The following is a 13,706-nucleotide window of genomic DNA, read 5'->3' as shown; positions in this document are numbered from 1 at the left end:
TGCCTCAGAGTCTATCCACACCAAGGGGAAGCAAGGACGAGCTCATCCTGCAGCAGACAAAAGGCAGAGAGAGAGCACAGAGGCCTGTGGCCCTCTGCCCACCAGTAAGGCAGTTACATGTGCATGTCCAGGAGAGTGGCGCTCAGCAGCATCAAGAGGCCACGATCGCAGCGAAAGGATGCTCCCGGGCCACAGAGAAAACCTCTAATGGCAAAATATTCAACTCAGATTCTCTGTTAGTTCGGGGACTGGAGGGGATGCTCAAAAATCTTCCAAGGCCCAGCTGCTCTGAGTCCAAGCCCTGCCTCAGGAACCATGCACACTAGCTCATGGGAGAGAAACCAGGTTTCCTGACAGAATTTCATCAAAGCTGCGAGCCTGTCCATATGCGTTGGCTGAGGAGTACCGGCCCAGGTCTGTCACTAAAATATGATTCAGAATCTAAAATGTAAAGGCTTGGGCGGTTGGGTGGCTCTGGGGGTTAAGCCTCTGCCTTCAGCTCAGGTCATGAATCTCAGGGTCCTGGGATTGAGCCCCGCATCGGGCTCTCTGCTCGGCAGGGACCCTATTCCCCGTCTCTCTCTGGCTGCCTCTCTGCCTACTTGTGATCTCTCTCTCTCTCTCTCTCTCTGTCAAATAAATAAATAAGGGTACCTGGGTGGCTCAGTTGGTTCAGCAACTACCTTAGGCTCAGGTCATGATCCTAGAGTCCTAGGATCGAGTCCTGGGGCTCCCAGCTCTGTGGGGAGTCTGCTTCTCCCTCTGACCTTCTCCCCTCTCATGCTCTCTCTCACTCTCTCTCTCTCTCTCTCTCAAATAAATAAATAAAATCTTCTAAAAAAAAGTTTATTAAAAAATAAGTAAATAAAATATTTTTTAAAATAAACAAATGAATAAATAAATAAAATGTAAAGGCTTCACAACAGAGACCGTGTGCAATTCCATTCTACAGGGATTTGGTAGGACCCGGTGGGGGGGGCCTACGAGAATAGAGATACAGAAGGGCACACGGCCGTGCCTGCTCAAAGCTTGGCACACGTAAGAGTGTTACACGTGTACCTCCGCATCTGTTGTCTGTATGAACACCTGAGGGTAACAGTGTGGTCCCTCGGCCACCTGACAATGAGAAAAACCTACCGTGGCAACTGCTCGGCCCACCCTGACAGCACCGAAGTCATTAGGATCCAAGTACTTGTTACTGTAAAGGTAGAAGCCCGAGGCAGCCAGAGCCATGCCAGTCCATGAAGCAAGCTTGAGCGCCTTTCTGGCCATGTTCCCAGACCCTGCAGAAGGAAAGGAGACAACAAGGGACAGCTGAATCCCATAGTTAGTCAGACCAGGGTTAAAGCCTCTGCCTTCGGCTCGAGTCATGAGCCCAGGGCCCTGGGATCGAGCCCCACATCTGGCTCTCTGTTCAGCAGGGGAGCCTGCTTCCCCTCCTCTCTCTCTCTGCCTGCCTCTCTGCCTGTCAAATAAACAAATAAAATATTTTTTTAAAAAAGTTACTGGGATAAAATGAAATTGTGTATATAAAATGCTTAGCAGAGTACCGGGCACAAGTCAACTCTCCAAGTTATTACTCCTCGCACAGTACCAGATACCATTCGAGGCACGGGGGGAGAGGGAACAAAACAGAGTTCTTGCCCACGTGGTGCTTCTGCTCTAGATGGGACGACAGGTCCACAGCACACAGACATATTAGAACAGCAGCAGGTATGAAGTGCGGAGAAGAAAATGAAAGGGGGTAAGAGGAGGGATAACACGCATGCGACAAAGATGCTGTTTTAGATAGGGAATGTGGCAGAGCACGCTAACCCTCGTTACTTTTAACTATGACTTTACCACCGTGCACACACAGGTGTCATTTGCCTTCTGTGTCCAGGTCAGAAGTGCTCAATCCGCAGCCAAAACAGCAGCTGGTCAGAATCAGCCAGATAAGCTCTCCACGTCTGGCTGATTTCCAAAATATTTATTTCAGTTAGAGTAAACCGCCCCTTGTCTAGACCGTGAGCTCCCTGAAGGCACACGCCATGACTTATTCCGCTGACTCACAGTCATGCAGGGTACTCCGCGAGTAGGGATTCAACGTCCACCTGCTGATTTGGTCTGTTGAGCCAGAAGTACTCCCAGTCAGTGGGATCAAGCGGGCTCAGGGCTCTCTGATGGCCTTCCTCACCCTACTTGTACTAGCTCAGTCCACCAGGTGGACCGTTGGAGCTTCTGGGGGCCACTGTACCCAACAGGCTGTTTCCCCTTCAGTTTCTGGGAACTCTGTATCAGACTGAACTCCCTGACCACAGCTGCAGGCAGCAGGGAAGAAGTCCCATCCAGAAGTGAGCCACCAAACTAACCACACGTGCAAACCCTGTACAGAGGCAGAAGGAAGATTCAGGTCACCCCTGCTTGCTTCTGCTCTGGACGCAGCCTGTGACCATCCCCTCCCTGCTCTGTGCCTGTTTTCCCCTTGTGGGAAACTAATGCTACACACAGCCTTGTCTTCATTTTCTTCAAAATCTGTTTGAACTCATGCTCACACTATAGCCACGGATTTTTTCTTACGTATTCACAGGTACATCTTTTTTCCATTCTTCTACTTTCAACTTACATTTTATACTACTTCTCTCAACAACATATAGTTGATTTTCTTTTGCTTGCATTTAATATAACTTGTGAATGTAGATTTAATTTCACTATCTTCTTCCATCTCAAAAATGCAGATCTCTGGCACCACATTAACAAACGAAGGATAAAAATCACATAATCAGGGACGCCTGGGTGGCTTAGTGGGTTAAGCCCCTGCCTTCGGCTCAGGCCATGATCTCAGGGTCCTGGGATCAAGCCTCACATCTGGCTCTCTGCTCAGCAGGGAGCCTGCTGCCCCCCTCTCTCTGCCTGCCTCTCCCCCTATTTGTGATCTTGGTCTGTCAAAGAAATAAATAAAGTCTTTTTTTAAAAATCACATAATCATCTCAACAGATGTAGAAAAAGCATTTAACAAAATTCCACACCCATTTCCGATTAAAAACTCTCAACAGGGACGCCTGGGTGGCTCAGTTGGTTAAGCGGCTGCCTTCGGCTCAGGTCATGATCCCAAACTCCTGGGATCGAGTCCCACATCGGGCTGCTTGCTCAGCAGGGAACCTGCTTCTCGCTCTGCCTCTGCCTGCCACTCTATCTGCCTGTGCTCACTCTCATGCTCTCTCTCTCTCTGACAAAAAATAAATAAAATCTTTAAAAAAAAAAAAAAAAACTCTCAACAAAGTAGGGACAGGGGAATATACCTCAACATAATAAAGACTGTATGTGACAAGCCCACAGCTAACACCATACTCATTGGTGAAAGGCAGGGAGCTTTTCTAACATTAGGAACAGGACAAGTATTATTCAGCATAGTACTGGAAGCCCTAGCCAGAGCATGGTAAAAGAGGTAAAAGACAATCAAATTGGAAAGGAAGAAGTAAAACTATCACTATTTGCAGTGGATATTATATACAGAAAACCCTGAACAATCCACCAATAAACTGTTAGAATAAACCAATTCAACAAAGTTGTAGGATACAAAATCAGCATGCAAAAACCTGTTCTGTTTCTATACACTAATAGTGAATAAGCAGAAAGAGAAATTGAGAAAACAATCCTATTTATAATTACATTGAAAATAAAAAGCTAAGAATACATTTAACCAAGGAGATGAAAGACCTATACACTGAAAATTATGAGACATTAATGAAGAAATTAAAGACACCAATAAATAGAAAGATATTCTGTGTTCATGGATTGGAAGAATATTGTAAAATTTCCAAATTACCCAAAGCAGTCTACAAATTCAATGAAATCCCTATCAAAATCCCAATGGCATTTTTTCACAGAAATAGGACAAACTATCCTAAAATTTGTAGGGAACCACAAAAGACACAGAATAGTCAAAGAAATCTTGAGAAAGAACAAAGCTGCAAGTATCATGGTCTCTGATTATACTACATTACAAAACTGTAGTAATCAAAACTGTATGGCAGTGGTATAAAAATAGACACATAGATCAATGACTTCCAACAGAGAGTCCAGAAAAAAACTCATACACATATGGGCAATTAATTTACGACAAAAGAGCCAAGGACATACAAAGGGGAAAGGACTGTCTTTTCAGTAAATGGTGACAAACATTTATTGAAAAGATAAACAAAATCTTTTTTAAAAAAATTTATTTATTTGACAGACAGAGAGAGAGGGAATACAAGCAGGAAGAGTGGAAGAGGGAGAAGCAGGCTTCCCACTGAGCAGGGAGTCCAATGTGAAGCTCAGTCCCAGGATCCTGGGATCATGACCTGAGCTGAAGACAGATGTTTAACAACTGAGCCACCCAGGCGCCCCATAATGGGTGATTTTTATGCAAGCTAAAATTTGAGAACCTTCTTCTAAATATTTTTTTTTAAAGATTTTATTCATTTATTTGACAGACAAAGATCACAAGTAGGCAGAGAGGCAGGCAGGGAGAGAGGAGGAAGCAGGCTCCCCGCCGAGCAGAGAGCCCGATGCAGGGCTCAATCCCAGGACCCTGGGACCATGACCTGAGCCAAAGGCAGAAGCTTTAACCCACTGAGTCACCCAGGCGCCCCTAAATATTTTCTTTTTAATAAAGAGTCTGCATGTGTTCAAATCCATCAGTGAAACCATGCCCAAAAAACAAGCCTTCCAACTTGCTCATACCTACTCCCAACTCCAGGGGTCTGCAATCACCCTACAAGTGTGACTCCAAACAATTATTTTTAAAGAAATCATGTAAGAAACTCATTTGTTGCCCTAAACACAAATGCTCTAGCCCAGCTTCTGGGTTCAGTTCCTAACTCTGCAAGAAAAGGGTTTGTAAATAAAAAGAAATTAAAACCTTGCTTTGTGATACAAACGTAGTGATCCAAAGGGGCACGTGCACCTGAATGTTTATAGCAGCAATGTCTACAATAGCCAAACTATGGAAAGAACCTAGATGTCCATCGACAGACGAATGGATAAAGAAGATGTGGTATATATACACAATGGAATACTATGCAGCCATCAAAAGAAATGAAATCTTGCCATTTGTGACGACGTGGATGGAACTAGAGGGTATCATGCTTAGCGAAATAAGTCAATCGGAGAAAGACAACTATCATATGATCTCCCTGATATGAGGGAGAGGAGATGCAACATGGGGGGTTAAGGGGGTAGGAGAAGAGTAAATGAAGCAAGATGGGATTGGGAGGGAGATAAACCATAAGTGACTCTTAATCTCACAAAACAAACTGAGGCTTGCTGGGGGGAGGGGAGTTGGGAGAGGGGGGGTGGGGTTATTATGGACATTGGGGAGGGTATGTGCTATGGTGAGTGCTGTGAAGTGTGTAAACCTGGCGATTCACAGACCTGTACCCCTGGGGAAAAAAATATATGTTTATAAAAAATAAAATTTAAAAAAAAAAAACCTTGCTTTGCAGAATAGGCTTTATTTTCTTTATCATCTTTTTTTTTAATATTCTATTTATGAAAACCCTCTATCCCTGCATCATTCTGCCAGCTTTTTATTTTTTTTTCTGCTGACATTTTAATAAGCCAAGAGTTCCTTCCAAACAAGAACAGGCACTCCAGTAGGCCTGGGTTTGGGTCCCTACACTTACTTCCCAACTGGGTAAGCAGGCAAATTGCCAACTCTGACTCTTGTGACCCTGTCTATAAAATGGGGATGATGATAGCAGTGTCTACTAGATGTGGTAGTGAGGGACGAGGAAATCATGCAAAATGTATAGCCAGGGGCCACCTACACAGTACAAACACAGTACCAACTGTTATTACTACCACCACTCATCTCTTATTATTATAATTATTATTATTATTATTATGACTGTTATTATTTCCTTTCCCAATGCCATGCTTTGGTAAAGGACCTTATTTACTCCCTTGCCTGTCAGCTTCTGGAGGACTCCTGCAGGCCTCCCTTCTTACATCCTGGCAGGCCCCCACCTAACCTTACCTTTTCACCTTGCTCTCTAGTGTTTTCTATCAAAAAGGGCAGCATGTTGAGTTCACCCTCTACCTTGTCCCGCCAAGACACGGGTTCCCAACTGGACCTGGAGGCAGGCCTTACATTGGGCTGCATGCCCTCAGCTCCGTATACATCTTCCTTCTTCAAGATTCTCAGGGCAAGAAGGTCCATGAGAGGTGATCCAGGGACCGTCCCTATGGGGCCATCAGAGAAGCCCACATTAAAAAGGTCACATGGAACCACTGGTGGCCAGGAACTCTGGAGTCAGGAAGAATCCTGCTCTACCACTCACCAGCTGTGTGACCTTGAGCAAGTCACAGCCTCTTGGGGCCTCCCACGCAATTACCTACAAAAGGAAGTCCCTGACAGTACTTCCATCCTAGGGTTACTATGAGCATTAAATGAGATGCTGCTTTAACATAATGCCAAACATATTCTGCAAATAAGACTTCTTTTCCTTACTGTTATTTTAAACTTTGTTTCTTCTTCCCAGAAGCACTGATGTAGAAACAGCTAATGGAGAACTCTTAGCACCTGGGAGACCAGGATTTGGCACAACCTCGTACAATTAATAAACTGAGGGAGGAATGCCACCCTATCTTGCCTAAACAGCATAACCATTCCCCACTCCAAAAGCATTTCCCTACATCCCCTCTGACTTTTACTCTCCACCCAGGTCATCATTACCCCAACCTTCCTGTGCACCTATATTACCCCACATCCCCTCCACTGATGAAAACGTCCAAATTCTCTAGCAAGGCATTCAAGACCCACCCAAACTTGCTAGCTCCATCTCCCAAACACCTCTCCACTCTCAACCACACCCACCCCCACCCCAGCCCTCTCTGAAGCCTTCTGTAAGCCAACCACTTAGAATGAGTTGTTCGTTCCTATCTGGTCTTATTATGCGCTGCTTTTTTCTCTAAGGATCTGGTCCTGTATCTGCCTGTTCTATTACATGCAAAGGGCAGAATTTGTTAACATATCATATAATTAATTAATAAGTCTGCTAACAAATACATGATTGAATGAGTAAAAGAGTACACTTATCCCCCGTCTATTCTCAACGTGGAAACTTCAGCCCAATTATGTATTCCCCTCGTCTCAACTCTCTAATGCCTCCCATCTCACTCAGATGAAGAACCCAGGCAATTATAGGCAATGGCCTACAAAGGGCAGCCCCAGACAATATATAAAGTGATGAGTATGGCCAGAAGTGGTCCAGTGGCTAGAGTTTGCCAAACCTGCCTTAGCACAGTAGGTGCCCCAAAAGTATTTGCTGAATGAATCAAGGGAGAAATGGTACCCCATGAGGCTGCACTGAGCCAGTGCCAACACAGGTCCCCAGGTGAGAATCATCCCAGGGCTGTCAGTTGGATGCCATCCTCCCCCAGCTACCCCCAGCACCACCTCCCAGCTCTTGCCTCTTTTAAACCCCATCTGCCTCATGCTCCATCCTCCAGGCCAGTCCCAGTGGGCAGTGAGGCCACCCCTAGCCTTGAGATCACCCACCCTGGGAGGGGAAGCCTCAGACAAACAGACACTATTCCCAAGACCCGGTTTTCATGCAAATGTCCTCAGTAATAAAAGAGGTGCAAATTGAAAAACATAAAATAGATGATATAGGAGCCAAAGTATGTCTAAATAGATTGGAGCTGGAGTTTTCCATAAGGTGTCAGTGAGTCTTTAACATGCAAATGAGTCGCTTCCCTCCGGGTATTTTAAAAGACCCTGTCAGCCGTGAAATATGTCTGTCGGTGAAAAACACCTTTCATTATTAAACCCTTTGCTAATGAATTGCCTTCCCTGTTCTGTTTACTTGTCTGACTTTCACCTGAGTTGTCTCTCCCAGGAGCACAGACTTTGGGGGAGGGGAAGGGAGCTTGAGGACACCAAGACCCTAATACCTCCACATCAGATAACAATATTAGCAAAAACCAACCTTTACAAAGCCCTTTGCTCTCATTTATCTCCTTAGATACTGAACACAACCCAGGAAGATGAAACAAATATTATTATCATCCGCAGGCATAAATAAGGAAAGGAAGGAGCACAGGGGTGAGATTTTTCCCAGGTGACTCAGTAGTAAACAGCAGCATTAAAGCTTGAGCCTGTCTATGGCACATGACCTCCTTCATGGACTTGCAACAACGCTCTGTTCACCAGTGTCCTTACCACGGTTCACAGGTAACCGTGTCAATCACTGTGGGCAGCAACTTCGATTTCTGACCCTCTCTCTACCAGGCCCAAACAATGGCAGCATATAGAAGACATGGAAACCAACACAGCAGACTGTCAACCAAAGCACCGCACCAGAAACAACCCATTCCAGTCCAGGAACCTTAGGAGAGCTGTGTTACCGTCAACTCTATGAGAAGAATGGAATCCATCTTGCTGGGCCATAAGGGAACACCCCAGCAGGTGATAAACCAAGGCAAAAGGGAAGTGCGGAAAGATCTACACATGGGAAGCTGATGGTCGAATGTAATGTCCAACCCCTGGACACAACTAAATGGGGAACCAAGCACTTGCTGTTTGTGGTGGGTCAAGAGTGGCTAGGCCTATCAGTTACCACCCACCCGCAGCCCCCTCCCCATGCCACATCCCAGGACAAGAAGCAGGGAATCACCCTTCCCTGCTTGGTGCACAAGTGAGAATGACCAGAAAAAAAGCACTTTGGTTCTAATTGCATCAATCCCATAAGTGACTACAGCCTCCTCCCACCTCCTAAAGAGGCTATTAGAGGAATTGAGCATTGTTTCTTCTGTCTGTTCCCAAGACTGGAAAAGACCCAATGAGAGGATCAGGTAAAGCAAACAAGGTAGAGGGTACCATCATGTCTTAAGTCTGGAAAGAGGCAGAGTCAAAGCCCAGGGACCACAGCGTTGGCCTGATTCAGGTTTCTAACCTGCCCTACCACCAATAATGAGGTCCAAATGTAATGATACTCCCTTCCCTAGGGTTTGACGTCCAGAAGGTGATTGAATCAATATTGATTAAATAAAGGAATCTCTAGGCACCTGGGTGGCTCCGTGGGTTAAGCCTCTTAACCTCTGCCCCACATCAGGCTCTCTGCTCAGTGGCGCGCCTACTTCCCCTGCCCCACCCCTGCCTGCCTCCCTGCCTACTTGTGATGTCTGTCTGTCAAATAAATAAAATCTTTCAAAAACAAATAAATAAAATAAAGGAATCCCTGGCTGAGACCAAGATCCCAGAGCAGACAGGGAAAATAAATCTCACCCAGGCAAGGAATAGAAATTCTCCATTTGGTTCATCCTGGGAAAGTGGGGAATCAGGGAGAACAGTGGCAAGCCAACCATAGAGAGCATGTGGCAGGTAAGAAATGGGTCACTGGAATGCCTCTGATACAAGAATCTAAACCCAGGAGATTTGGTGAGTGAGCTGGGGGCCAGGGGGCTGAGCAGGGAGTCGGGGGATGGATGCCAGAAGCAAGCACTATTCTTATCTTTAGGTCCCCTTTCTGACAAGAAAATGTATATATCAAGAAGGAACAAAATGCAAGCTCTCCCAGCAGAGGTCAAATCTTACATGTGAGCGCCAAGCCAATAATGACACAATAGAACATGATGTAACCCAGGAAAAATGACACAAGCGTAGACTTCGTGAAAATCTGTATATGCAATAACGTAGGAGCAAATTAACAGTGTGCACGGTCATATGCACATGTTTACCCTAACTACAGAAAGGTAAACTGGCAAACAAGGACACAAAGGCCCATAACCTGATGTGAAGAAAAAGTTGGTGCTTAAGTTCACAGGACTTTTTTCCTACAAAGCAGAAGTACTCAAGAGCATGTCCCACGCAGCTTCTCTATCTACTAGGAGCATGCTAGAAATGCAAATTCTTGCTCCCCACTCTTAAGCTGGTGAGTCAGAAACTTTGGGGACGGGGTCCAGCATTCCGTGTGGTTTAACAAGCCCTCCAGGGTATTCTGATGCAGTCTGAGAACCTGTGAGATAAGAAAATGCTTAAAGAAAAATTATGAAGGCACAGAGAAGTCAAATTCACTTTCAACTCCTCAAATATCTCTTGAGCATCCACTAAGTGCCAATTATCATGGACGGGACCAATAAATACTTGTTGAATTGGTTGACTTCCTACCTAGTAGGAAGTAAACGCCACTTAACCTGGGGACAGAGCTGTGCTAGGAGTCTCCCAGAGGCTGCTCTCCATACACAGCACGTTTATAAGGCGAACTGAAGTTCAGGGCACCGCAAGGTGCGGAAGATCCGGAGCGCTCTGGAGCACGCCGGGAGTCCAGGCGGAGCTCAGGGGTTTCGGCGGCACCCCCAGCTCTCGTCCAGATCACGTCCAGACCACGTCCAGCCCCCGCGCCGCCGGCGCCTCGGAGCCCGTAGACCGCCTAGGGAAAGCCGCCTGGGTAAGCCACCTGATACCCCCTCATGCAGCCCCAGCCCTGCCTACGTGCCAGAGCGTGCCACCCTAGTAGCCAGTCCCCGCTTCCGCCCACTGGTGAGCGGGGCTGGAGAGTCCCCGCAGAGGACCGCCCCTGCCGGTCACGTGGCCAAGCACCGGCCCCGGTGACAAGGTCGCAGGCCGGGGATTCCCTCCCCACGGCCCCAGCAGAGGCAAGCTTTGGGCGCGTCTACACCGCCTCCCCCGCGCTCCACGCGCGGTGCAGCCACGGTGCGCCTGCCCTACTCACCCCCAGGGACGCGGGGACGTGGCGCCAGGTTCCACGCCGCACGCGGGTGACGGGGTTCGCAGGGACTTTGCTCTCCACCACCCTCTGATTGCGCCTAATGAAGCGGAGGCGCCGCGCGGCCTGCCGGGACTTGTAGTTCGTGGTTCCCTAAATCGCGGGCCAGGAGCCCGCACTTTCCCTGGCTTCTCCACGGAAGAGTCGGAGGAGTCAAGACACCTTACCTGGGCACCTGGGTGGCTCAGTGGGTTAAGCCTCTGCCTTCCGCTCAGGTCATGATCTCAGGATGCTGGGATCGAGCCCCTTATCGGGCTCTCTACTCAGCAGGGAGCCTGCTTCTTCCACTCTCTCTGCCTGCCTCTCTGTCTACTTGTGATCTCTGTCAAATAAATAAATAAATATTAAAAAAAAAAAAAAAGACACCTTACCTATCAGATGGCCTTGTTTCAAGCCCAGCTGCGGACCCATAGTCTTCCTGAAAACTTGTGTTCAACAGTCTTAACGAAGGAGGCATATATTCGTGTTTCATTGAAGGATAGAGATGTGGGTTTGTGGACTTTTTAATTTTATTTATTTATTTGACAGGGAGAGAGAGAAATCACAGGTAGGCAGAGCAGCAGGCAAAGAGAGAGGGGAAAGCAGGCTCCCCGCCAAGCAGAGAGCCCGACTCGGGGCCTGATTCCAGGACCCTGAGATCATGACCTGAGCTGAAAGCAGAGGCTAAACCCACTGAGCCACCCAGGCGCCCCAGGGTTTCTGTATTTTAAATGTTTTAGAACAAGTAGGAAAGGAAGACATTTACTGACAGTTGCTCAATAGTGAGAATGTGCTGATTAATCTTCGTTATCTTTGGCCCCCATTCGTTCATTCATTGATTTGTTTTGCATGTTTATAAGATGTAAGTTGGAAACATTCATCAGACGTTCATTCATTTCACAAATATGTCTTGAGCTACTTCCTGGGGGAGCAGAGTTGGGGCGGGGGTGGGGCAGAATTCATCTATCCATGCAATACAATTTCAGTCAAAGTTCCAACAGGATTTTTTCTGGACTATCACAGGCTAATCTAAAATTTATATGCAAAAACAAAGGGTAAAGCATTGCCACTCCTGAAGGAGAGTAATATGTTCCAAAGACTTGGCCTTTTGTAAATCAATTTTATTATAATGATGTAAAAATTAAGGCCATTTGGTATTAATTAGTATAAAGATAACCAAAGTGGGGGAAAGAAATCAGCTTAGAGAAATGGAATATGTGGAATCTTGCTATATGACAAATCCCAGATATATGACCTATATTGCCAGATTATAGGTCAATGGGGAAAGACACATCATTCAGTATATGAGCTGGAACAATTAGTTATCTGTTGGATCCCTCATTCACCCCACAGGTAGACTTGCAAGGGGAAAAACAAAATCAGAAATTTTAAAAGAAAGTAGAGGAAAACATCTTGTGATCTCAGGGTAGGGTTTATTAAATGACACAAGCACAAACTATATACAAACCTTTGATAAATTTGGGCTGCATTAAATTCAATAACTTTTCTTCATTGAAAGGCATGAAAAGACAAACCACAGACTAAGACAACCGATGCACAGAGACAGCATAGTGTAGAAGTGCCTAACACAGTCCCTGCTGTCTCAAGTTTGTGGTGTATACGTGCTGCGATAGGAACATAAATAATTTTCAAGCAGTGTAAGAAGTGTGAGCTGAAGGTATGAACAAAGTGGTTTAGGAACACAAAGAAGGAAACATTAATTTTGCCCAGGAGAGTCTGAAATGCTCCATAAACTAAGAACTGACTTGGATGCTGGGAATTAAAGGTTAAATAGGGGCTCCCTGGAGAAGGTTGTTTGCATCAAAAAAAATCATATAAAAAAAGCATAAAGATGCAGTAAAATACAGTAAAACAGATAAGGGATATTTAAGTTAAAATGGGAAGTTTAAAACCAGAGAGAAGACAGAATAAATGTATTAAATACTTAACATGGTTACTCTAACTGCACCCAAAGTTTAACCATGAAAATGTTACTAGCAGGCTAGCTGTTACCCTGAGGAATGGAAATGGGGGAGGGAGTTGGAGAACTTTCAGTTTACTCCCTGTGCCCTTTTATAATTGAATTTTTTTACAATGAATATGTGTATAACTTTTACAATTAAAATTTAATTACTTAAACATTTTTTAAATTTTTTAATTTGTAAGCCTTCAAGTTCAATATAGCATGCTGAGTACACTCATTTAAGTCCACTCCTTCCTAAAATCCCATGAAAATGAAAGGAATTTAAAAAAAAAAAAACACCGAAAGGGAACAAATGAAGAGACAACAACAGATAGGAAAAATTAAAAAATAAATGTGGGAAGCTCCACGGGCAAATGAGGCACTTACAGAAAAGCCCCGGAAGTTCTTATTTTAGAGTCTAGTCTGGGATCTGGACCTCCATAATCCTTAGAAAGCTCCCTCAGTGATTTTAATGGGCAGCTTAGTGGAAAAGCTCTCTTTTGGACAGAGAGGCAGTTCATGTAGTGAAAGAGTGGAAAAGGAGGCAGTTCATGTAGTGAAAAGCTGGTGAATTGAGAACAGTGGTTCTCAGGCAGGTTAGAACCACCTGGAGAGCTTTAACCCTCCAGGGGGCGCACAGTCGGTTAAGTACCCGACTTTGGCTCAGGTCCTGATCTCAGGGTCCTGGGGTGGAGCCCTGTGTTGGGCTCCTGGCTCAGAGAGGGAGTCTGCTTGTTCCTCAGCCTCTCTCCCCATGCGCACGCAAAGACACATGCATGCTCGCTCTCTCATTCTTTTTCAAATAGATGAATAAAATCTTTAAAACATTGACAACAACAATCCTCCTGGGCCACACCCTGGCCCTTTTAAGTCATTTCTGGGGGCAGGACCCAGGTGTGATGATTTTGTAGAGCTCCCCAGAGGGTTTCAATGTCAGTGCAAGGTTAGACACCCCTGATTTGAGTTAGAGAGTCTTGTTTCAACTGTGTGACTTAAAGTAAGTTGTATGC

General features: G+C 45.7%; 1 protein-coding gene across 3 annotated transcripts in view; it reads right to left on the bottom strand.

The window, feature by feature from the left end:
• The window catches only part of ADCK1 (aarF domain containing kinase 1), a 120,209-nt gene extending 109,417 nt beyond the window's left edge, over positions 1-10,792 (bottom strand). For all 3 annotated transcript variants that reach the window (XM_032846238.1, XM_032846236.1, XM_032846237.1), the window contains exons 1-2: positions 10,701-10,792; positions 1,138-1,283 (exon numbers count right to left, since the gene is read on the bottom strand). In XM_032846238.1, coding sequence (XP_032702129.1) covers positions 1,138-1,272 — 135 coding nt within the window. In that variant the 5' untranslated portion in view covers positions 1,273-1,283; positions 10,701-10,792. The remainder of the gene's footprint in view (positions 1-1,137; positions 1,284-10,700) is intronic.
• Positions 10,793-13,706: the final 2,914 nt, after the last annotated feature.

The sequence above is a fragment of the Lontra canadensis genome, unplaced genomic scaffold (genome assembly GCF_010015895.1).
Source record: "Lontra canadensis isolate GAN:19392208 unplaced genomic scaffold, GSC_riverotter_1.0 scaffold173, whole genome shotgun sequence".
NCBI classification, from domain to species: Eukaryota; Metazoa; Chordata; class Mammalia; order Carnivora; family Mustelidae; genus Lontra; species Lontra canadensis.
Note: the sequence above shows the minus strand (reverse complement) of the source record. Positions and strands in the feature narration are given on the sequence as shown.